This window comes from Hyperolius riggenbachi, chromosome 12 (assembly GCF_040937935.1).
Source record: "Hyperolius riggenbachi isolate aHypRig1 chromosome 12, aHypRig1.pri, whole genome shotgun sequence".
Classification (NCBI taxonomy): Eukaryota; Metazoa; Chordata; class Amphibia; order Anura; family Hyperoliidae; genus Hyperolius; species Hyperolius riggenbachi.
The window spans coordinates 176,753,193-176,779,521 of record NC_090657.1 but is presented as its reverse complement, the minus strand read 5'-3'; the positions used below and the strand labels follow the sequence as shown (position 1 = coordinate 176,779,521).

Genomic DNA, 26,329 nt, shown 5'->3' with positions numbered 1-26,329 from the left:
CAATGATTCTGCAAGAGGAAGAGTTTGACAAATTCTACACTTTGTAGCAACTGGATAAAGCAACAGTCAAGTTTCTGCATCCCAGTCATCCCAATTGTTGCCCCTCACAGGTATTTAACACTGGCTGGGATTCTCTTCACAAGAGGAGAAGATCAGCCAGAGTCAGCCTGGCAGCTTCTGTTCCTCCCAGGTCTTGGGCACTGCAATGTAAGCAGTACTGCGCATGCGCCTCATTTGGGTAGTTGTTCCCTATGGGAGCTGGTCTAACCTCTGACAGGCCGTGTGCCGCTTGTACTGTACACAAACCAGCAGTGTGTTTCAGACCAGACTTTGAAGCAAACAAACTTATGAGGTAATGAATTGCATGTGTAGAACAACTAAGAAATAGAACATTAGTAGCAAAGAAAAGAGTCTTTCAAGTTTTAACTTTCTCAACTGGAAAATGTATCTATGCAAAAGAGCGTCTCTGAGCTCTTCAATGCATTTGGGTCGATTACAGTCCTGTTTTCTGAAGCACTTAACCATAAACAGCCAAGAAACAGTGAAAGACAGCTTAAGATAAGGTTTTACTGCAGAAAAAGTTCAAAAGGTCATTATTTCTGTTTTGCTTTATAGCTTAACCACTTAAGTACCAGCGGTCTCTGCCCCCTTAAGGACCAGAGACCGCTGGTACAGAAACGGCGGAATCCCGACGGTTAACGTCAAATTGCCGCAATCGCCATCACCGCCACACGTCGGGAACCTGGGCCACCCAACTCTGCCGTCTCTGTGACGGCAGAGTTCCTGTGAGATGGTCAGGAGCCCCTTTCATTGGCTCCTGACCCTGCCTATCAATGTAAGCCAATGGGAGCGGCTTACACTGAAAGACAGGGTCAGGAGCCAATGAAAGCAGCTCCTGACCGTCTCACAGGGCTCTGCCGTCCTAGAGACACACAGAGCGAGTGAGCTGCGGTGAGAGACAGCGGGGATTAAGCAGCGGGAGCGACGGACGCACGCAGAGCTGATTGAAATCTACACCCTGCCAGCCTGGTAACCACCAAAACAGGGCGTAGATTTCAATCAGCTCGGTCCTAAAGTAGTTAAAAGACAGACACTGGTTTCTAAACTGCAAATATGACAGAATGATACAATGTTACAAAATCCTTATCCGTCCTGCACATACTATTCATTATCTGAATTTATTTTCCGCTTCAAGTTTGCTTTAAGTGACTAGCATGTCCCAAGTAGGGTTTGGTGCCAGTCAATAGTGTTAAATACTTGTGAGGTTTTTTTTTTTTTTTGGGGGGGGGGGGGGGGGGGTAACAGCCAGTTATCCAACAGGCTAAGGCGCATTCCAAAATCCCTCACAGGCCATCTTCTGCATTTGACAAAGGCAGTAACAACATGTCGGCCCTACTGTATTTGGGCTGCCTGCTTTTGGCCTCATCCAACCTACACAAGTCCTGCAGAGTGACTACATACACTGTCTTGGTGAAACAAACCAATATGGCAGCTAACTTGGACAAAATAGGGGCCTAGGAACCTTCACATAATTTGAGTTTTAGCTCAAAGCGGACCTGAACTCAGATCTTCTTCTCTGCTCTAAAAGATAAGCAATGGCATAATAACCTTTAAAGATTTTTTTTTTTGCTACAGCTGATAGAAATCCAGCAATAAATCTGCATTGTGTCTACTTCCTGCTTTCATGGAAACAGACATAGGGTTAACATCCTGCGTTTACAAATTAGCTGCTCTGCCCAGGCAGCCAGCTGACAGTTGAGAGATCAAATTACAGTTGTGATTAGTCACACATGAGGGGGAATTAGACAGGCTTAACTCTCTAAATACATACAGGGTGCATTTCTCTCTGTTTCCCTTCTGTCCTGTGCAAGAGTTCAGGTCCACTTCAAGCATTTGTCTAAAAAGCTTCAGGATGCATAAAACAGCATATTATCAGTAAACCTGCAGCCCCCCTGAAAACTTAATGAAATATCGCCTCTGGGCAAAGCGACCCTTAAAGGACAACATGGCACCACCAATATAATCGCAATAGTGCAGACGGTTCATGTAAATGGTTATAGCCTAGAATGATGCAGTGTACACGTTATCAAACAGCGCCACCTGGTGGAGAGAGACTGAGAAAGTGCAATGCCACAACTTTTAAACAGACAGACACAAAAGGGGAGGTTTTGTTTTTTTTTCTCGATGTTTTAATGTCAGGATCAGAGAAACGGATTCAGAAAAGACATGGCGTTAGTATAGAACCTGAAAAAGATGCAGGGAGGATGAGGGAGGGGTGGGCAGGGGTGATGGGTTCAGTTACAATCAATACAGCCAATCGCTGGCTAGCACTGACTGATAACCGGGACACACAGGTCTGTACACAGGTAACATGCAAGACATACACATATCATGAGGCTATGATGTATAGGAGGACAGGAGGAGGCCGGCAGACAGGGTGATCATGGTTATACCCTCCTAGAAATAGAATGACAAACAAATGACTTTTTTTTTTGAACTGCATCATGGGACAGAATCCTGTCATCTACTCATCAGCTGATTAGCTGCGCAATAACGCAGTGCCGCTACTGGGATGTCTAGAGCTGCGTGGTGTTACAGTGGTTTATATATGGGCAGGAAAAGCATGTACACAAGCAAGTGGTTTACAGAAACACTGGAAGAAAGGCATGGCCTTTGTTGCCTGTGACAACCCAGCATCAGTACCGCAAGCTAGGACAGGACCACCGCGTAGTGTGCTGGTTGCTACGGGTAACAAAAACTCCTTCCATCATTTACAAATCAGTTTTACCTTATTTTTGGAAGTATGGTTGGGTGTTTTTTTTTTTTTGTTTACACATTATAATCCATTAACATTTGTTATTCAATATATTGGTGCTGTGATGGCTACGTTAAATAAAAGAAAGGAAAAAAAAGAGAAATAGCCAAAATACAAGACTGAAACGAGTTAAATGGATGTTGTCGCAAAACAGGGCATGGCTTGTCAGAAGAACAGCCCCCTCCCGGGTGGACACAAACTGACTGCGTAACATATTCCTGAAGAGATCCAACAGCCTGACTGATGGAGAGAATGCCGGGGTTAATAGGGATTACTGAGCGGAGGCGGATTGTAAGCACCGGGCAGTGTAGGTGTCAGTTTGACGCATCATTGGAGAAACATGGAGGCGGCCATTTCTTAACTGTTTCGTCGCTGTACTACACATCATCCGGCTAATATATCCTCCGAATCTCCAGCCAGCGACAGAAAACCAGCCAGAACTCCTGATCTGCATTCTCTTCCCAGGAGAGCCCTTCATAAACTACTGTAGTCTGAGGTGCAACATTACAGCCAGGAACACAAATCCGACATTTCGCCACTGCAATAAAGTGTCTTCAATTCAAGTGAGGTGCCGCAGATATCCGGACTTTTGCATGCACAACCATCAGTGATGGGTGTCTCTCTCACCGCATCTGAATGGAAGAAGTCACTTGTAGCGGTGACAAAACTTCTAGCCGATTTCTATTTAGGTTTTTTTTTTTTCCCAATTTGGATATGCTATGACCTCCAGAAATCGGATCTTCACAGACATTATCGTCATAGCAGCAATATATATGCGGTCAACAATGGAGGCCTCCATATTTCTCAACTGTACAATTACCCACAATTCTATGCTAGAAAGAACAAAGTGTAACTCAACTTTCACAAAAAGTGAGGGGACCCCACATGGTACCATGGATACTCAATCTATTATTAAAATTACCACTTTGGCTATGGGCAAAAATAATTGGTGGAACATGCAGGGGACGTGACTCTCTGCACCCATGGCGACAGTCTAAGCATGGTTGTTTCTTTGCCACATTTTCACTTCTGCATTTGTATCACATTTCCTTCATGCATGCTCACAGCTGCAGTAAATATATTATGCCACATGTCTGCACACAGCCCATGTGCGGCCACGCCCAGTACCGTTACACCTGGGGCTGAGACAGCGCAAAGGATGATGTAGAGGATATCTAAAAATATCTGCAGGAATTTGTGCAATGCTTCCACCCCCCCCCCCCCCCCCTTTCAATTTATCTAGGTAAAGTTGAGTTACACTTCCAGGTCAGTTATCTGGTACATTGCTGGACCCAACATCTCCCATTTTCACAAGCCGGGAGACCCAGTTTCTACTCTTAGGTTTGCCAGGTTTAATGAAGCCAGCAACGCAGCAATCAGAAAACTATTTGAATTCAACAATTTCCAGAGAAAAGTTTTTAACGTGTAAAATGAAAGTTCGGCTTGTAGGAAGCCACAATACAAGCACTGCCCTTAAAAGATTTTGGGTTCTGTGATTGGTCCAGCACTGTGACTGAGAACTGACAAAGGTTACCGGTATACAATTCCCTCCCCCCACCGGCAAGTTATCTCTCTGAAGTCATCAGGATTTCCCCCCTGGCTCGAGAGAGGAGGAAATGGTTGTGAATATAGTCTTACGACAAGAAGAAAATAAAAAGTTATCAGTCCAGCTTAGTAAAAGGTCATCAAGAAGAGCAAACTCAGATCATAGCTCACAAAATCTACCCTTCTATGGCTGTCTGAGGGTGGGTGCGCCAATTGTGTCTCACCAGTAGGGGAGGCTGCAGAGCCTGCAATGCACTGTATAAGGTATTTGCCATGAAAAGAATCCTAAAAAAAAAATAAAAAAAATAAAGAGTGGCTTACAATTGTTTTAGTGACTGGCCTGGGCTCACAATTTAGACAGCAATTCTAGAATAATAATTCAATCTGGGTTCCCCAAAATTATTACAAATTCATACATATCAAAAACAAACAAAAATTTGGGTCGTCATAGGAGACCCTTCCTGAAAGTCTCCCGTTGTCTATGGAGCTGCCTCCTCTACAGGCTAGTGCTCCATTTACTCTATGAGCCGTTGTTACAGGAAGAGGTTGTGTCATGTGACCTCCTCAGCTTCTACTCCTTTTCATTGTTCGTGTAACACAGCCCCACCCCCTCCTTTGGGAAGACTGCCAGCAAGCTCCGCCTGTGAGATTGAACAGTTGCAAATAAGCATGGAGCATCAGAGGCTAATCACTCTGATTCTAGGCAGATTTAGGTCGCTTGGAAATGGACCATACAGTAGCGGTCGCATCCGATTGGTCCAATACCAGGTGGCCTAAATTTGGCTAATATCTGCTTAATCGTGGAATCGTTGGCATGTGTATAGAACATCGTTGCCGCAAAGCATGCAGGATTCTACGGGAGAGCTGAGACAAGCAAGGGATGGCTGCGGTTTCTTAAATCATTATTATTATTATATCTATAGGAACCCAGGTGACCTGGCCAGGGGTCTTTATGACCACCCAAAAATGGCTGCTGGCAATCTTAATCACGTCAGAATCACCCCTAATTATTTGTTCTGAAAGAAAAAGTTCTGGTCTTCTATACCAGCTTAAGAATTTAGTCACGACTTGAGCCAACTGAAGAAGTAAACGGTGGGCTCTGTGACCAGAGGGGACTAAACTCAACTGTAAGACAATCCTAACCTGAAGCTACGTTGCAGGTAAAGGCTTACTAGGCAGCTCCTAACAAAAAGTACTTCGAAAGTTTGATGTTCGGTAGTCAAGCAGTTTCCATAGGCTAAAAGTTCTGCATTAAAGTTGCCATTTAAGTTTGTTTTTTGGCAAAAATACCTCATTGACCAGAGACTCAAAATAACTGGTAGGTGGAAAGGGGGAGATACCAACTAGACATGCTTTAATCAACTCCTCGTTGCTATGAGCAACTCCACCTTACTCCTTGCCCCAGAGGACCTGTTCAGAGTACAGTCTGAAAATCGTGAGCACAGCCATCATACCATACACATACAATTCGTTGTGTTCAATAAATGCCTCTCTATTTACTTCCATCACATCTCCCAAACTATTCAATTTAAAAAATAAATTCATTTTAGATATTAAACAGAAAAAAATAGCTATATTTGGTTACGGAGATTGGATGCAAATGAACGCAACTCTGTCACATTCCTCCATGGCAAATACCGGATGCCGTCAATCCTAGGTAATCAATCACTTGGCGTGACCCATCCCATCTCAAGAGCAAATTGGTGTTAGAACACAAAAGAAAAAAAAAAAAAAAAAGGCCAAAATACAGAAGAGGAAAAAAAATGAAAAGAAGCGGATATAGTAACAGTGATTATTGGGTTCTGGAGGTGCCAGAGGACACAGCACGGACTGCTTTTGTCATTTACAACTCACAGGTTCATCATCATCACGGATTATAGATTGAAGGGGCGGAGCCTGGACCCACTCCTACAGTGGCTGAAAGAGGACAATTTCTTTTTCTCCCATCAAGGATTATTCTTTGGAGTTTGCCTTCATAGTGGGGTCAGTTTGACAAACTATTTTATTCCCTCAGGGCAAATACAGAGCAGAAGACACCTGGGCTGGGGGAAGGGTGAGGGAGTAAAGGAATGGGGGGGGGGGGGGGTGAGAGAGTACACTTATAATCTACAGGTGTATAATGATACAGGAAAGAGACAGGTGGACTGGCCAAAAACAAAGATAAACAAAAAAAATGAAATTTTTAGGAGTGGAGGTTACGTTGTAGCCTGCGTTAGGGGATACACAGATACTGAAAAGCGTCATTTCAGTCCCAAGCCTACAGGCTGCACCACAAAATGTCTATTCAGTTTTTTTTTTCCATTTTTTGTTTTTCTTTGAATCACTTCTGAGAGTTACTTTTTTTTTTTGTCTTTTTTAAGATCAGTTCTAGTCAGAAAGGTGAAGCGGTATCCTTATGGTTTGCTTCGAGTCGGTCGATCCTGTCGGGAGATAAAAGAAAGAAAAAAGAAAAGTCAGCGAGACAGTCAATACAACATATCAACAAAACAGCTGGCAGACAGCCACAAACTGTATTCAGGCCCGACGTGTTTCAGCTGGCAGACAGACAAAATGCGTTTAGGACAGACACTGCATTCAGGACTGACGCATTTCAGCAGGACAGACATTGCATTCAGGACTAATTTCCATCCATCTATAAACTGACTGAAGTGGATGCTGGGCTCCCAGCTTGAGATCTGTACTCTCTGGAGTATAGACCGCCCAGTTATCGTAAGGTCACATGACCAGCGCTGGTTTCCAGAAAAGTACTTTTTTTTTTTAAAGAAACTAACAACATTTTCAGCCTTATTTCTTCTATCGTATAAGTTCCTATACCTGTTCTAATGTGGTCTGTCTTACTGCAGTCTTTCCTAGTTGCACAGTGGCTGTATCATCTCTGTTATATAATCTAATCTTTCCTTTGTCAGCTTTGTCGGGCTCAGGCACTCAGGCTGGAATGTGCTGCTCTACTTGTGATAGGCAGAAGCTATACACACCCTCTCCACGCCCCCTGCAGGCTCTGTATGAGTCACAGACTGAGCTTCTCTCGACCTATCACATGCTGGTTAGCAGCCATGTCTTGTTTGTAAACACTGCATAAAAATGGCATCTACAAGCCAGGAGTGCAGCAGGGAGTGGCAGAAAAAGCACAGAGGGGCCCAGGAGAACATAATGAATAGAATGGTATGCTTTTTATTGTACGAATTTTAGAGTACAGATTCTCTTTAAGATACACTAAACCAACATGACTAAAAGGGGAAGTAGAAAGACCGCACATAGCACAAAACCACATCCAGTATTAGACGTTCTGTAACACTTTGTCAGAACACTTAGAAGCCCAAGAGATACAGGCTGAAATGAAACAGAGCTAGGGTTCCACCTACTGGTCAGTAAAGCCATGACGGGTCCCACAGCCCTGTACAGGGATGGTCAATAAGATGCTGCTAATGATGCAATTTGTAGGCCATCTTATGCAGCTTGAGAATCAGCGCCCTTTCACACTGGGGCGGTGCAGTATTTTTACCGCTTCCCTATGCGGGAAATGAAAGTCTATGGAGACTTTCACACTGCCACGTTACGGCACAACGGAAGTGACGTTTTCGCTGCATCCCCGATGCAGGGCCAGAACTACATTACTGCGCGGATTCTGCATCGAGCTGCGGCAATCTACGTCGGCCCAGAAGTCAAGTTAGTCTATGGCGACGCGTATATTTTTTAAATATGACACGATTAAACAAGATGTTGCGTAAGCGTATTTTTACAATACGCTTCCGTACACTTCCGCATACCCCGAAGCACTTCCTGCTTGGCCCAATGCCAAATGGGGCATACCGCGTATGCCCCATCTGGCATTGTGCGGTCCATCGTGTCATACATACATTGTGCGGTCCATCGTGTCATACATGACCTATGGGACGCATTCCACCACTCACTACCGCACTTCCTTCTTCCAGATGGAGGGGTGGAACGCGCCCAAACGGTCGCACAGAATCCATGGACTTCTGCGTAAGTTAACCTCCCATATCCCGCGGTCAAACCTGGGTTAATTAACGTTTCAAATCCGAGTAGTTACAACCTCATAACTACTCGGAAGCCCATCCCTGTTGGGAATACACCGAATGCAGTAGCAGCTGACTAACTGGCATAATTCCAAGCTGCATACATTTGGTTACATTTACATCAACTCTACATTATTAGCATCTCATTGTAGCCATAGTCCTGTATAGCACTTTTTTTTTTTATTTCTTTACAAGCGCCTCAATTATTTGGTGTCTGATCATTTGGTAACGGAAGCATCAAGCAAAATTGGCTACCCCATGATGTACTTCCCGGGGGCTTCCTCCAGCCCCTTGCAGGCTACATGTCCCATGCCGCAGCTCCGATCGCAGTCCCCGGTGGTGCAGAGGCCGACCTCCTCTACTGAGCCTGCGTGAAGCACCGCTGTCGATCAAGTCCACGGTGTCCGTAGCGTATTGTGCAGGTGCAGTAGTTCTCCGCCTGCACAGTACACTGAGGACAACATGGACTTGATTGACAGCAGCGCTTCACGCAGGCGCAGTAAGGACGACCTCAGGGTCAGCCTCAGCACCGGCGGGGACCCCGGGCCGGCGGCTGCGAGCAGAGCTGCGGCGTGCAACATGTCGGCTGCAAGGGGCTGGAGGAAGCCTCGGGTAAGTATATCATGGGGCAGCCAAATTTGCTTGATGTTTCCTTTAAGTACACGGTCTGGATGAGTTGGAGGCTCCCATTACTGGGACAATTTTAGTGAACATCCATATTTTTGATTCAGATTATTTAGATGGTATTGTATAAAAACAAAGACAGCTGCAGTTCCAATCCACCCTGAACGATCACATTACTGATTGACACTTTAAAGCGGACCTGAACTCAGAACTTCCTCTAAAAGATAACCAACAGCATAATAACCTTAAAGTGAACCTCCGGACTAAAAATCTACTCAGCAGCACTGAAAAGGCTTGGTGTTTAACAGTTTCACAGCATCAGAACTTTGTTTTTCTTACCCAAGCCTCATTTGTAGCTGCATTTTTAGCTAAGCTCCACCCATCAAAGAAAACTGCCTGGGCTTTTTTCCCCTGATGCTGTGCAAAGCATGATGGGATTTCCTATTTTATTCACGTTACCTAGCAGCTGGGAGGGGTGATAAGGACACAGGACAGTTGGAACTGTGCCTCATGCTCCCTGGCACCTCCTTTCAACCAAAAAGATGGCTGCCCTCATGAAATCAAACATTTGCCTGTTCTTTTAAAACAGTGTGGGTAAGAGATTAGAATACCTATTTTACTTAACTTAACTAATGTAACTTAATGACAGTATGTTTGTTTAGGCAGAAGTTCCTCTTTAACAAAAAAAAACATTCTTTATTACAGCTGATACAAATCCTGCAAAACATCTGTAGTGTGTCTCCTTCCTGCTTTCATGGAAGCAGGCTTATTGTTTCCATCCTGTGTCTACAAATTAGCTGCTCTACCTAGGCAGCCAGCTAACACAGCTAAGAGATCAAATTACAGTTGTGATTAGTGACAGAGGAGGGGGAATTAGACCGGCTAAACTCTACATATACAAGGGTGGACTTCTCAGTTTTCCTCAGGTCCACGTTAAGTAAATGGTCAATAGTTGTGGTACAATTATAGCTGGTTGCGAAGAGTTGGGATTCTTTAGCGCTGCAGGCCAATAAGATCATTTAGATTGAAACAAAAGATTGCTATAATCCTGGCATTGCCCTTGCTATAAAAGGTTTGGGAGGTGGAAGGGGAGGATCGAAGGATGACTTTTAGAAGAAAATTCAACATCTGCCTAAAATTTCACCAGCCTGTATCTCTTGGACATTCAGAATACAACGTTTTTGCCCAAATAAATGTATAAAAGTTACCTTGTGAACCAGTCTTCTCCCTCTCGTTTGCTAGCAATTCCTGTCTCTGATGCCACTGCCAGTCTATGCAAATGATAGGGAGAAGAGAGTCAGAGACAGACACAGATACAGCCCCTCCGGGGAGAGGGAGGGTACACGGCAAGGCTATAGTAGTGGGCTACAGTGGCATAGCTACAGTCCTCGGGGCCCCAATGCAGAATTGGGACCGCCCTCCTCCCCTCCATTCCTACATTAAATTATGAGCTCCCTCCCACACCAGTACAGTAGCCAGCTGTGCTCCCCTCTCCATTATGGTCGCTAGATGTGCCCCACTCCCTCTACCCCCCCATCCAAGTATGGTAGCCTGGTATAGGTGCCCCCAGTATAGGTAACTAGATATGAATATTCCCAGTATAGGTAGCCAGGTATAGGTGCCTCCAGCATAGGTAGCCAGGTAGGAGTATCCCCAGTATAGGTAACCAGGTATAGGTGCCCCCAGTATAGGTAACCAGGTATAGGTGCCCCCAGTATAGGTAGCCTGGCATAGGTGCCCCCAGTATAGGTAGCCTGGCATAGGTGCCCCCAGTATAGGTAGCCTGGCATAGGTACCCCCAGTATAAGTAGCCAGGCAAAGGTACCCCCAGTATAAGTAGCCAGGCACAGGTGCCCCCAGTATAAGTAGCCAGGCACAGGTGCCCCCAGTATAGGTAGCCAGGTATAGGTAGCACAGGGAGGGCATGCACAGCAGGTAAATAGTATACTCACCCCCTAAGGGACTCTGTTACTATGAGATGGAACACATGACCACCTTGTGTTCTATAGGGGTGCTGTTACTATGAGATGGAACCCAGGACAAGGAAGTAAATGCATGCAGCCCTGGATCCAGGAAACGTGAATATGGTGAGGTGGTGAGTTACAAATGCCCCCTGTGCAAACGCCCTGCATACACCTCCTGGCAGCAACCCCGAGCCAGGCTCAGGATTACAGCATCTTTTTTCCATCCCGGGCCTGGCTTGGGGTTACCGCTAAAGAGGTTAAAGGCAGAGGGACAGCAAGATACCAGGTAAATGGAACTGCTTAAAAAAAAAAAAAAAAAGTCAGCCTCCATCTCCCCCTCACTTTAGGTGTGCTTTAACGACTCCATTCCATTGAATTGCGGCACAAAGTCTGTATACAAGCCAATAGAAACCCACCAACCATCCCTAGCGCCACATCCTGGATCTCTGCTGGCATCTGATCTTATGTCCGTGTGTACAGGGTGGAAAAGCACAGAGATCCTGGAGTCAGCCCTGCGGAGTCGGTACAAAAAATCATCTGACTCCTCAGTTTATGAAACCTCCAAGTACCCAAAATGACTCAGACTCCACAGCCCTGCCTGGAGTCATTGATTAGGTCCCTGATCCACTACTAAGTTGGACAGTGTAGCTTTGTAAAGGTGAGGCTCTGAATACCATAGAGCTGACCCCATCCCCCCTCCATCCCGTTTCCCCTGTGCTGTCCCTATTGAAGTTATTCGAAATCCTAGATTAAACACCTCTTTGGCACTCTTCAGGCAGCAAATTCTCCGAGTACTCCTGAAGAGGGACGCCTCTGAACTTCAGAAGCATTCTGAGACGTGCACATGGGAAGGCTGCCTAAGGAGGAGTCAGCAAGGTGCAGCATTTCTATGGTGGATGGCACAGGAACAACGGGATGGACTGAGGACAGGAAAACTCTATGGTATCCAGACCCTTCCCTCTGCATAGGCGAGTATCTAGCCTGAAGTAAGGTTCCTCACCTGAGGTTTTCCTCTGGTAAGCTTTATAGCAGATACTTACCTAAGAAGAAGGAAGCCACTGGATCCTGTAGAGGCGCCCATCTTTCGGGCCTGCCAGGCAACTGGTATTTTTCAACAGCAAATAAATGTCAGCCTCCATGTACCTCTCACTTCAGGTTCACTTTAAGAAAATTCCTGAGCAGCCCAGCCCACTCTCTCAAACCCTGTGCTCAAGGGCAGGGCCGGGGAAAAGGTCCACCATCAACAGAGGCTGAGCTGTCCAAGTGCGCCCCCCGTTCCCATCAGCCACAACTATGTCACTGACATGGATCTGTGGCCTGTCTCTCCCAGTTATTGTTCCTTTTTACATGGCAGTGTATATAGTGAGCTGCTCCATAGGACTGCATTAGGCATGCATACAGTATTCATCAGTAGTAAAGATCACTTGAAGTCTTTTTGTTGCTATGGTTTTTAGGTAGGCAGGTATAGGTGCCCCCAGTATAGGTAGCTAGGTGTAGGTGCCCTCTGTATAGGTAGCCAGGTCTAAGTGCACCCAGATTTCATTCAGACACTTCATATTCTTCTACATCTTCAAAACATACTGGTAAGTCCACTGGTTTCCCCCCCAAACAATCCTATAGTGAAAATATTAGACTATAACTATGGTATCATTAGACTGTGAGCCCCTCTGAGGACAGTTAGTGACATGACTATGTACTCTGTAAAGTGCTGCAGAAGATGTCAGTGCTATAGAAATACATAATAATATGGTAGGACAATAGACTGACTACGGTAGGATTAGACTGTGAGCTCCTCTGAGGACAGTCAGTGAGATGACTATGTACTCTGTAAAATACTGTAGAAGATGCCAGTGCTATATGAATATATAGTTATAATATGGTAGGACAATAGACTGACTGCGGTAGGATGAGACTGAGCTTATCAGAGGACAGTCAGTGACATACTATGTACTTTGTAAAGTGCTGGGACTGATGAACGCGGCAAAACCCCTGGCGCAGTTCCCACAAGTGTATAAATGTGTCCCCATGTGTGCGTATCGCCCTGCTGTGTATGTGCAGCCGACAGGTGTGTCTCCAATTAGATTTGATCAGAGAGGGATTTGTCTCTTGGTTGAATATAATCATCAATAGATGTATGGCTACTTTTAAAGGGGAACTGAAGTAAGAGGTATACGGAGGCTGCCATATTTATTTCCTTTTAATCAATACCAGTTGCCTGGCAGCTCTGCTGGTCTATTTCTCTGCAGTAGTATCTGAATAACACCAGAAACCAGCATGCAGCTAGTCTTGTCAGATCTGACTTTAAAGTCTGAAACACCTGATCTGCTGCATGCTTGTTCAGGGGCTATGGCTAATAGTATTAGAGGCAGAGGGTCAGCAGGGCTGTCAGGCAACTGGAATTGAATAAAAGGAAATAAATATGGCAGCCTCCGTATACCTCTTACTTCAGTTCCCCTTTAATCTAGTAGCAGCATTAGGACCCTGCAATGTCATTCCTGTAAGTCCAGGTCCTTATCAGTACTAGGAGTGGAGGGGGGTAGGGAGAAGTACAGAAGGCTTTACAGCCTGTCTCCCTGACTTTTTAGAACACAGGTTCAGGATTCAGAAGGGGAGGCGCAGAGCTGCTCTCTCACACACAACACACATACCTTTCCCGGTCAACTTAGAATACCAATCTCTGTTGGCCAGCCTTGCTTGACTGGGCTGAATTACTACTCCATCCTGGGAGTGTGGCAGCAGCCCTGGATGACTCACTGACAGAAGTTAAAATAACAAAGGAACTTGCAGACCAGCTGAGCGCCCTTACTGGTGTGCACTGAATAGAGGGACTGTCTGCAATTCTTATGCTGGATCCACACGGTGCGTTCGCGCACTCGATTTCCCGCTCGATTCCCGTCGATTCGGTTATTTCCAACATGTCCGATTTGGATTTCGATGGATCGTTAGGTCGATTCGCATGCTAAGTATGCCAAATCGACCTAACGATCCATCGAAATCCAAATCGGACATGTTGGAAATAAACAAATCGACGGGAATCGAGCGGGAAATCGAGTGCGCGAACGCACCGTGTGGATCCAGCATTAGTCTTCAGAGGCAGAGCAAATGCAGTCTTTAGAGAGCACTGCGCAGAGCTGGGCGGAGAGCTTTTTATCTTTGCTCCCTTACTCTCTCTCTTAGGACAGGGGAAAAAACAAAAAAAACAAAAAAAAAACCCCAACACTTTTTTCCTGAACTGCCTGTGGATTGAAATGCATTTGAAAGCGCCTTGTCCTGACCTGCCGCTCAGAAGCCGGAGCCTTGTGAGCCTCTGTGCCGGCCCGGCTCTGTTCAAGGGTGCCATCAGCAATAACGTTATAATAAGTGTACAGAGTCAATAAACAACTGTAAAACCTGTGGGAAGGGCCTCAAAGTACATTATTCCAGCAGAGTTCAGCACACGCTGCAGCTAGTTTACTATCAGCACAGGCACACAGCAAACAGCCTATACTGTACACACTGCAGCTAGTTTACTATAAGTACAGGCACACAACAAACCGCTTATACTGTACACACTGGAGGTAGCAGAGATCAGCACTCACTGCAGCTAGCTTACTATCAGTACATGCACAGAGTAACTGCTACCTCCACTATGCACGGTTTCAGCTGTTACTCTGTGCCTGTACAGATAGTAAACTAGCTCCAGTTTGTGCTGATCTCTGCTACCTCCAATATGTACAGTATAAACTGTTACTCTGTACTGATGGTAAACTAGCTGCAGTGTGTGCTGATCTCTGCTACCTCCAGTATGTACAGTTTCAGCTGAGATCAGCACACACTGCAGCTAGTTTACCATCAGTACAGAGTACTTCTACTGTACATACTGGGGGTAGCAGATCAGCAAATACAGCAGCTAGGTTACTACCCTCTTTCCCTGAAATTAAGACATCCCTGAAAGTAAGCCCCATCAGGAGTTTTGAACATGCTCGAAATATAAGCCCTACCCCAAAAGCAAGCCCTAGTGGCAGTAAGGGGAAAAAGCATGGTAACTTGTGTTTCTACTGGAGCCAATGGTCTTGCACGCAGGACCATGGCTCCATCATTGGGCCAATCACTGCACTAGCTGCTTATCAGTGAGTGCAGTTATTGGCCCAATAACAGAGCCATTGCCTTGCCTGCAAGACCATTGGCTCCAGTAGAAACACAAGTTGCTGTACTTCTTCCTCATAGGCTGAAGATCAGGGACACAGCAGCATGGAGCTGGGGGAAAGAGGATACAGGGGAACATCATAGGACACGGGGTACAGTGCGGCATGGAGATGTGGATAAGAGGAGAATGCAGGAGGACATAGTGGGAGAGAGGAGGACACCGGTACAGAGGGGGCACCAGGAAGACACTAAAGTTACATGTTGGGGCACTGGGGCACAAAAGAGGAGGATCCAGCAGAGGAAGAGGCGGCACAGTGGGGAAAGCAGGAGGACACCCAGCACAGGAACTTGTGTGTTCATAGAAGTGTAAGACATCCCCTGAAAATAAGCCCTAGGACATCTTTTGGTGAAAATATTCATATAAGACACGGTCTTATTTTCGGGGAAACACGGTATCAGTATTCACATAATGGACCGCTTATACTGTACATATTGGAGGCAGCAGAGATCAGCACACACTGCAGCTACCTTACTATCAGTAGAGGCACAGAGTAATAGCTTATACTGTACATACTGGAGGCAGCAGAGATCAGCACACACTGCAGCTACCTTACTATCAGTAGAGGCACAGAGTAATAGCTTATACTATACATACTGGAGGCAGCAGAGATCAGCACACACTGCAGCTACCTTACTATCAGTAGAGGCACAGAGTAATAGCTTATACTGTACATCCTGGAGGCAGCAGAGATCAGCACACACTGCAGCTACCTTACTATCAGTAGAGACACAGTGTGACAGCTTATACTGTACATACATTGTGCCAACATGCACGCTGTGAGAGCACATGCGGCCATTTTAACCTTTCAATGCATGGTATGAAGTGGTTAAACTAAAGCGAGTAGATCGGATAATATCTGACCCACTCTAAGGGGTATTTAAATAGATATATCATCATGTCCACTTTCATGGAAAATTAGTCACTGGTCGGTTCTGGGATCAGTATCCAGCTTCTGAAATTATAAACAAAAAAATTCCAAATCTTCTGGCCACCAGAGGGCGCAGTGAGCCTGGAGACTGCCCCTACTCAATTGCCCATTAACTGAACATCACTTTCCTCAGATGTGATATTTATGATTGAATTGTACAGAAAACCCTGCAGTATGTGGAGAAAATGTTGTGGTTGATTAGAATAGAAAATGTTGATGGGAATATATTTAGCAATCGTATCTGGAAGAGCGGAAGTCCAGATTATGTAAACAATCGATAATTACCTTCAATCCCACAAATCTAAAGGTAGCCATACACTGGTCGATTTGCCATCAGATTCGACCAACAGATCCCTCTCTGATCGAATCTGATCAGAGAGGGATTATATGGCTGCCTTTACTGCAAACAGATTGTGAATCGATTTCAGCATGAAACCGATCACAATCTGTGAAGCTGCCACCCGCCAGCTATATATTACCTGATCTGGCCGACGCGACTCCCCCGGTCTCCGGTCCGGCTGGCTTGCTTGCTTCACTTAACTTCCTGTCCAGGGGAAGTTTAAACAGTGGAGGGCGCTCTACTGTTTTAACTTCCTGCCGGGACAGGAAGTTCAAGGAGGCTGCAGCCACGGAGCGGAGAAGACAGCAGAGACCGGGGGAGTTGCGCCGGCCGGAACAGGTAATGTCTGTATTGCGTCGGTCGTCGGGCATTCAAATGCCGCTATCGACGCACTCCCGACCCGCTGGCGATTGAGAAAAATCTTCCGCACGGACGGATCGACGGGAACGATTGATTTTGGACGGAAATCGATCGTTCTGTCAATTTCACAGCAGATTTGATCACAGTGATCCAAAGTGGATTGGGAAAGGGGGATGATTTCAGCAGCCTGGTTTTGATCACATTTTTAGAAATCTGGTAGAAATGTTGGAACCTTTTAAAGTGGAATTTGAGTTACTGTTGCCCCTCCCACTCTCTAGGCCACACCCTCCTATCACATTCCTGATTCCACTTGCTACACACCCGTTTCAGGTGGGATTGAAATGACTAATGCTGAAAGATCAGCATTACAGCCAGGGAATGAACATTTTCATAGATTGAGAATAAAGACAGCAACTTTCATATTACGTGTAGTCACATGACCATCCTAGAACACAACTAAAGCACTTCCTGTTTCCTTAGCTTAGGCTAGACTAAAGAGCCAGCACTTCCTGCCCAAACCTGCTTCAAATCAAAGTACAAAAGGCAATGCAATCAAACCTACCAACTTTGAGAGCAGAAAGAGGGACATTTAAAGTGGACCCATATTAAAAATACAAGATTTCAGAAATAAAATCTATTTTCTAAATTATAATAATAAATAGCAGCCTTTTTTCAGCTGCATGATGACAAATAGAAAATATTTTACATTTATTGGAGGAACCCCTCCCTTCCTTTCAAATTGCCGGCATTTTTCCGGCAAACTGGTGGAATAGATGGTGTCCAGCAATGGAGGAATTGCTAATGGCTGCCCCCAGTATAACCCTAGCTATGAAAAGAGAAGGGTGAAAAGCATGTACTGAAATCATCATAGGCTTGAAGGAGTGTTTATTTATCTTTGTATGTGTCAGAGTGGTGCAACTAAATATTTTTAATTAAAAAAATGTTTGGTTTGGGTCCGCTTTAAGCCACACCTCTAACCATGGCCCTGACACACCCCAAGTCAGGCATACTATGCAGATTTCATAAGAAAAAATGTTTTATAATGCAAACCACGCTGTTCATTTCTAGCCTGGCCTATGTTCCCTTATATTAACATTGAACATAAGAAATATATCAATTTAAAGAATTATATCAATTTAAAGGATGGCAGTAAAATTTAGAGTCAATTAAACACATTTTCCAGTAGAAAAATGCATGCATCAACACAGATCTGTACATGAGTCCTGAAAAAAGGGACCAATGAGTAAGAAAGGGGAACAGGGATTAATTCTCCACCCCAAGTATCACATTCAGGCAAACGCTTGTAAAAGTAGGATAGTAACCTGGCATTGCCCAGTGTTTATAGGACTACAAGTGTTGCATATTAGACAACACAGAGACAGCAAGTAATGTGCTCCTTAAGCACCTTAAAGGGGCACTATGGTGAAAACTGTAAAATTTGAAATATGTGCAAACAAATAAGAACTATGTTTTTTTCCAGAGTAAAATGAGCCATAAATTACTTTTCTCCTATGTTGCTGTCACTTACAGTAGGCAGTAGAAATCTGACAGAAGCGACAGGTTTTGGACTAGTCCATCTCTACATAGGGGATTCTCAGGGATTTATTTATTTTCAAAAGCACTTAGTGAATGGCAGTTGCTCTGTCCCATTGCAAAACAAACTGTGTAGCGAGCAGGGAAAGCTGACCAGCATCATTGTTTAAATCCATTTTAGGGAATATCTTTATAAGGAATAAAAGCCTTGCTGAGAATCCCCTATGAGGAGATGGACTAGTCCAAAACCTGTCACTTCTGTCAGATTTCTACTACCTACTGTAAGTGACAGCAACATAGGAGAAAATAAATTTATGGCTCATTTTACTCTGGAAAAAACACACTTATTTGTCATATATTTTAAATTTTACAATTTTTCGCCATACTGCCCCTTTAAGGACCAGAGACTGCTGGTAAAAAAAAAAAAAACGGACTTATTGATGTCTTGGCACATGGAATCACCGCGGTCGCCGTTCATCCGGCACTAAAGCCCACTCGCCCTGCTGTCGGGATGACAGCAGAGCTCTGTGAGTCGTTCAGGAGCAGATTTTATTGGCTCCTGACCTTGTGATCAATGTGAGCCAATGAGATTGTCTCACAGTAATCACGGTGTCAGGAGCCAATGAAATCTGCACCAGACGGGCTCACACAGCTTTGCGGTCATCCCAACAGCAGGGCGAGTGGGCTTTAGCATCAGAAGGGCGGTGCGTTCGGCGGTAGGGACATCAAAATCTACACCCTGGCAAGGGCTTCCCCTTGGTTACAGGTCCCAAACAGGGCATAGATTTTAACTAACGTCGTCTGGAAGCAGTTAAAGGACAACTGAAGTGAGAAGCAAATGGAGGCTGCCACATTTATTTCCGTTTAAGCAATACCATTTGCCTGGCAGCCCTGCTGATCCTCTGCCTCGAATACTTTAAGTCATAGCCCCTGAAAAAGCATGCAGCAGATCAGAAGTTTCTGACATTGTCAGATCTGACAAGATTAGCTGCATGTTCGTTTCTGGTGTGATTCCGACACTACTGCAGCCAAATAGACTAGCAGGACAGCCAGGCAACGGGTATTGTTTAAAATGAAATATGGCAGCTTCCATATGCCTCTCACTTCAGTTGTCCGTTAAGCCAGGTACGTACGCTAAAATAAAGTATACCTGTAGGGATTTTCCCATCCCCTTCTCGAGCTGAGTATTCTAGCGGTGGGACACATGCTACATTTTTGGCCATGTTAGCTTCATTTGGCTGTCTTAACCACGTTACGTCCAGTGTGTGCACAAGGCTTTACAATGATTGTATCTGTCCTCTGGATGGTGCACAGCGAGCTGAGGTCTGTCCAGGAAATTCTACAGCATCAGGCCTATTCCCTCCTCCGACTGATTGCCCATGGACTGACAGCTAGACCACAAAGCGAAGTCTTCCTCAGAGCTTCTCTGCCTGAAATTACCCTCAACTCTAACGTAATGAAAAAGCATATCCCTCATGTAAAAAGCAGGCAGTGCTGGACAATCCTACAAGTCCCTTGACAGTTTAAAGAACAACTTATAGAGCCAGAGACGAAGCACACTCATGTATTTTACCATATATATTAATGGTAACATGACACTAAACACCCACCCTGCTCTCGGTTTCATTCTTCTCTGCTAAATCTGCCTGTTATCAGCCCTGATAAGAATCCCCGACTGAGCATTCAGTGTAGCTTTTTCCAGAATGATTATAGCTGAGCCAGTGTTCTGTGATGTTTTTTCAAGCCCAAGCCTGCCCCCTTGTGGCTCTGCTTTGCTGCTTCGAGGATAAATAGCAGGAAAGCAGAGCCACAAGGGGGCAGACTTGGGCTTGAAAAGACATTACAGAAGACTGACTCAGCTATAATCATTCCGGGAAAAGCAAGACTGAATGCTCAGTCGGAGATTCTCATCAGGGATGATTACAGGCAGATTTAGCAGAGAAGAATAAAACAGAGAGCAGGGTAGGCGTTTCCTGTCCTGTTCCCATTGATATATATGGTAAAATACATGAGGGTGCTTAGTCTCTGGTTCCCTTTAAGTGAGAGGGATATGGAGGTTGCCCTATTTATTTCCTTTTAAGCAATACCAGTTACCTGACTGTCCTGCTGATCCTCTGACTCTAAGAGCCAGTTTCCACTACAAATGGATTCTGGATGCAGAAAAACTGACTCCAATGAATGCCTATGGGCCTGTTTATAGTAAACTTGATTTTTCTGATGCATATTTCCCATATGCATTCATTGGAGTCAGTTTACTGCATTCAGAATCCACATGCAGTGGAAACAGGCCCTTATACATTTATCCATAGCCGCAGAACAAGCACGCAGCAGATCAGGTGTTTCTGACATTGTCAGATCTGACAAGATTAGCTGCATGCTTGTTTCAGGTGTGTGATTCAGATACTACTGTAGCCAAATAGATCAGCAGGGCTGCCAGACAACTAGTCACTTCAGTGATCCTTTAACGTGTATCTGAGATGGGGGCGGGGAAGACTGGAGACAAGAGGGTGTTTACTTACCTGTGGCTTCCTTCAGTCTCCTGTAGTCTGTCAGGTCCTTCAATGCAAACCAGCTAATTTCGGTGCAGCTGATCATTTGGGTGCCGCCATATGCCGTAATGAGAATATTTTGGGTGCCACCAATAGCAAGTGCTTAACCACTTAAGTACCAGCGGTATCTGCCCCCTTAAAGATCAGAGACCGCTGGTACAGAAACGGCGGAATCACGAGGGAAAATAACAAAATGCCGCACATACCCACTGCAATCGCTGCCACCGCCACACGTCGGGGACCTGGGCCACCCACTCTGCCGTCTCTATGACCTGTGCAGGACCTTGTCTTTCAATGTAAGCCAATGGGAGCCGCTTATGTTGATAGACAGGGCCAGGAGCCAACTAATTCAGCTCCTGACCCACTCACAGTGCTCTGCCGTCATAGAGACAGGCAGAGCCAGTGAGCTGCGGTGAGAGACAGCGGGGAATAAGTGGCGGGACGGACACGGCGGACGCACGCAGAGCTGATTGAAATCTACGCCCTCCCAGCCAGGTAACCACCAAAACAGGGCATAGATTTCAATCAGCTCGGTCCTAAAGTAGTTAGATTAAAAAAAATATATAAAAAATTAAGAGGCAATTTAGCTGCCAGTGCCCCAATTACGTATTCCACCAGAGTTGCGACAACTCGGAGGGCGAATAGAATTGATGCCACCCAGAAGTTTGTCTACAGCAGGGCAGGCTGTCTTTCGGGTTTATCCTGGTCCCCCCTCCATTGTGCCACTGTAAACCCCATTAAAAGCCTGAGACTCTGCTCAATTGCAGACTAGGGCACTTGCATGGTCCTGGCCCTCCCCTCCTGGATTGTGCTCTGCACATGTGTAGTTCTTCAAAGCTGTAATCGCACTTGCGCAGAACACTCCTGTCCACGAAAGCATGAAGGATGCGTGGCCCAGAACTGAGCATGTGCAGTAGCAAACCAGCTGAAGGGCGGACTTAACATCAGCATAGCCAATCCAGGAGGACATGGAGGGTGGGGATAGGCTACCGGGGGCTGGAAGAAGCACCAGGGAAGTAGAATCCTCTTGTTGCCTCCGTCTCAGGTTCACTTTAAAATTTGCTGATCATTAGACAAATATCAGAAAAGAAGACTTACTGAATGCATTCTCTACACTCGTCACTCACTATTAATAAAGCCACTTACAGGTGAACCTTGAAAAATTAGAATATCATGCAAAAGTGAAAACAGGTATATAAGGTGAAAGTTATATATGAAATAGGAACCCCTCTCCGGATGTTTTGGATGAATTAGCTGATCAGAGTCTGACACTTTGAACCTAGAATATTGAACATTTTTACAATATTCCCATGAGCTGAGATATTGATTTGGGGTTCTCATAAGCTGTAAGCCATAATCACAAACTATAATCAATAAAAGCTTGAAATATCTCGCTTTGCATGTATTGAGTCTATTTCATATACAGGATCTTCTCAAAAAATTAGCATATTGTGATAAAGTTCATTTTCTGTAATGTACTGATAAACATGAAATCTTCATCTCCATAAAGCTTTTCAGCAGATGAAAGCATGAAGTGCTCCAAAATCTCCTGATAGGTAGCTGCATTGACCCTGCCCTTGATAAAACACAGTGAACCAACACCAGCAGCTGACATGGCACCCCAGACCATCACTGACTGTGGGTACTTGACACTGGACTTCAGGCATTTTGGCATTTCCCTCTCCCCAGTCTTCCTCCAGACTCTGGCACCTTGATTTCTGAATGACATGTAAAAGTTCCTTTCATCCAAAAAAAGTACTTTGGACCACTAAGCAACAGTCCAGTGCTGCTTCTCTGTAGCCCAGGTCAGGCGCTTCTGCCGCTGTTTCTGGTTCAAAAGTGGGTTCATGCTTCCATCTGCTGAAAAGCTTTATGGAGATGAAGATTTCATTTTTCAGCACGACCTGGCACCTGCTCACAGTGCCAAAACCACTGGTAAATGGTTTACTGACCATGGTATTACTGTGCTCAATTGGCCTGCCAACTCTCCTGACCCGAACCCCATAAAGAATCTGTGGGATATTGTGAAGAGAGAGTTGAGAGACGCAAGACCCAACACTCTGGATGAGCTTAAGGCCGCTATAGAAGCCTCCTGGGCCTCCATAACACCTGAGCAGTGCCACAGGCTGATTGCCTCCATGCCACGCCGCATTGAAGCAGTCATTTCTGCAAAAGGATTCCCGACCAAGTATTGAGTGCATAACTGAACATAATTATTTGAAGGTTGACTTTTTTTTGTTTTAAAAACACTTTTCTTTTATTGGTCGGATGAAATATGCTAATTTTTTGAGATAGTAAATTTGGGTTTTCATGAGCTGTATGCCAAAATCATCAATATTAAAAATAAAAGGCTTGAACTACTTCAGTTGTGTGTATTTGAATCTAAAATATATTAAAGTCTAATATTTATCAGTACATTACAGAAAATAATGAACTTTATCACAATATGCTAATTTTTTGAGAAGATCCTGTATTAGTTTCACCTTGGAATTTGAATTACTGAAATAAATGGACTTTTGCACGACATTCTAATTTTTCAGGTTTCACCTGTATATGTAAAGTACAGTACCGGTATAAGAGAAAACCATATGCAAATGATTATGTTTTTTGTACGTATCGGGTCAAATGACAGCCAGTTTCAGGTGATAAAGACCAGCAGAAGGCTCGCCCTGCAAATGTCATCAGCGTTGATTTGCAGCAGCCACAAAGCGAGGAAGCGATGCCTCAAAGGCGTCAGCGAGCTGTCTATTGCCAGATAGCGGCTGGGGAACGGGCGCTGCGTCAGTGAAGTTGTCGATGCGTGTATGTTGTATGTGCATGTTGGGCATGACTTGAGTACAAACCAGTGATGTGTGACTCCATAGACGCAGGAACATCAGAGAACAGAGAGACTGGATGGAACAAGCACATGACAGAGTTAAACAGAACCCAAGGTGTGAGACCTATGGAGGCTGCCATATTTATTTCCTTTTAAACAATACCAGTTGCCTGGCAGCCCTGCTGATATTTCTGGTCAGTAGTGTCTGGATAACACACCTGAAACAAGCATGCAGCTAGTCTTGTCAGATGTGTCCTAGACATCTGATCTGCATGCTTGTTTAGGGTCTATGGCTATAAGTATTAGCGGCAGAGAAGCAGCAGGACAGCCAGGTAATATGCATTGTTTAAAAGGAAATAAATATGGCAGCAGTCATATCCTCCTCACTTCATGTTCCTTTTAACAGACCGTTAGATTTGCTGAACTGCTCATGGAGAGTTGTCTGTGAAGGCAGGCGACAATTGACACAGGCTGTCACTGTCACCAGCTGCACCTACGTGCAACCAAACCATTAGCAAACAGGCTCTATGCAGTGCGGCTGTGTGCGCGGCGGGCAGAGAATACCCCTCAACACAGGACTGGATGTCTGGTGTGGGGTCTCCATCATCACAACTAGACCAACCATCACGTCAAACCCTGCTGGATGGCAGTCACATCATGACTGTGTCAATTGCACGCATCGACAAATTCGGGTCACACAGCTCCGGGGTAGAGTCCTATTCCCCAGCCGTCACCTGCCGGTATACAGGAGTAGTTCTGGTGTACCGCTCGTTGGCAACGTGGTCGTAATAAATCGCTAATCTTCACTGGTCCCTCTGATGCCATTTATGGGACAAACCATCTGCTGGTATTCATCAGCTGAAACAGAGTATCACATGACCCGAAACACGAAAATGTAATCATTCGCATGTCACTGTCTGATCTACGGATGCCGTGCTTTGCCAGTGCATTTCTCCATGGCGCTGCAATGTCACTTGTGACAAACACATTTACATTGTTACAGAATGGGCTTTCTGCAATCTCTTGCTTTGTCGGATCATCTGAATCAGCTCTGGATGGTAACATCTGAAAAATCGCAATCTTTAGGGGTACAGGCCAGATAGTATTGCCGTCCAAAGCAGTTCAGATGATCTGACAAAGGGAGAGAGACTCTTGCAAGCCAATTCTGTAACACAATGTTCTCATAGAAAACCTTTAAATTTAGCAAAGGGAATATTAGATACCTCTAGCTCTGCCCCACATCCTCTGAAAGTTTGCATGTGCTCTCATACATAAAGTGTGGCTGCACTGTGCAGGCTTCAGGCTCCTCCCCACACCCTTTTCCAGACCACCGCTTCCTGCTTGTAACCCTCTGAGAGCTTGATCACATCCTGCGCATGCGCAGTATGAGGATTTTCTCATTCTGCGCATGCACAGGATGCTCCCAGCAGCGGGAGCGTGATTGAGGGCGTGCACAGGAGCAGAGGCCATACACATGGCTGAGTTGGCAAGAACAAAACTTAGTGGCAGCAGGTCAGCAGGGGGGCAGAGGATCGATCAGTGACCGCGCCTGCACAGGGCAGCTGCAGGGGGCTGGTAGAATCCCTAGGTAAGTGAAACTTTTGTTTCAATTTAGGTTCGCTTTAAGCAGTGCAATAATCAGAATTATACAGGGCTGGGCACGTCCAAAGACTCTACAAACCGTCCCTCTGAGGTCATAATTTAGATTTTGATCACAGTTTCTCAGTGTTGCAAGTAATGAAAAAAACATGATTAAAAATATAGATGTGCCGTTTCCTCATTCAGCTGCTTGCTACATCTGTCTGCTCCCTAGTTTTATGTAAATTTGTTTCATATCAGTCATCAGCTGTGTCTTAGACCAGGCAAGCCCAGCCCACATCCAGACAGCCACCATTGATTTTACTTTGTACACTCCCCCCAGAACAAGTCAATGGGCGTGTCAGTGGGATTACTGCTTCTCCAGAATGTTCAAATAAAATATTCTGCATAAAACAATTTTTCCCCCACCAAAAATTCACCTGGTAAATCCGTTAGGCCTCATTCAATACAAATTTTGTAATATGTGCATAATAACGTGCACGTGATACACCAGACACTGCATATGTTAAAACCAGAGCGTTGACAGAGCTCGGTCAAGGACTATGGCAAGCGCACATTTTGGCGTGCGTTGTCCAGAAATAAGTTGCAGGCAGCTCTTTTCTGGATAAATCCTGGCACACACGTTGACCTGGCTGTGTAATAACGCAAAACTCTTAAAGTGAACCAGAGATGAAGCACCCTCATGTATTTTACCTTATATATCAGTGGGAACATTAGAGAAAAACACCTACCCTGCTTTCTGTTACTTCCTTCACTGCTCGGGCTGCTTGTTTAGCCCTGATAAAATCCCTGACTGAGCATTCAGTCTGGCTTTGCTCAGGAATCATTATAGCTGAGTTTGTCTTCTCTGATGTCTTTTCAAGCCCAAGCCTGCCCAGTTCTGCCTCGGCTTTCCCCTTTCTGCATACTTGCAGCATCACAGAGAGCTGTGATGAGATGGAAGGAGCTGCTAATGTAAGGCTATATTGAAAAACGTTTTTTTTTTTTATCTATATTTGTTAGTCATAAAAGGTTTTTAGAAATGGTGATTT

At 45.1% G+C, this 26,329-nt stretch overlaps 1 protein-coding gene across 5 annotated transcripts in view; it reads right to left on the bottom strand.

Annotated features, from left to right (window-relative positions):
- Window positions 1–2,166: 2,166 nt before the first annotated feature.
- The window catches only part of YTHDF1 (YTH N6-methyladenosine RNA binding protein F1), an 87,833-nt gene continuing 63,670 nt past the window's right edge, over window positions 2,167–26,329 (bottom strand). For 4 of the 5 annotated variants that reach the window (XM_068262407.1, XM_068262408.1, XM_068262404.1 and 1 more), the window contains exons 5-6: window positions 10,230–10,292; window positions 2,167–6,780 (exon numbers count right to left, since the gene is read on the bottom strand). In XM_068262407.1, the coding sequence (XP_068118508.1) occupies window positions 10,260–10,292 (33 nt within the window). In that variant the 3' untranslated portion in view covers window positions 2,167–6,780; window positions 10,230–10,259. The remainder of the gene's footprint in view (window positions 6,781–10,229; window positions 10,293–26,329) is intronic. The other variant, XM_068262405.1, reaches the window with a different exon arrangement.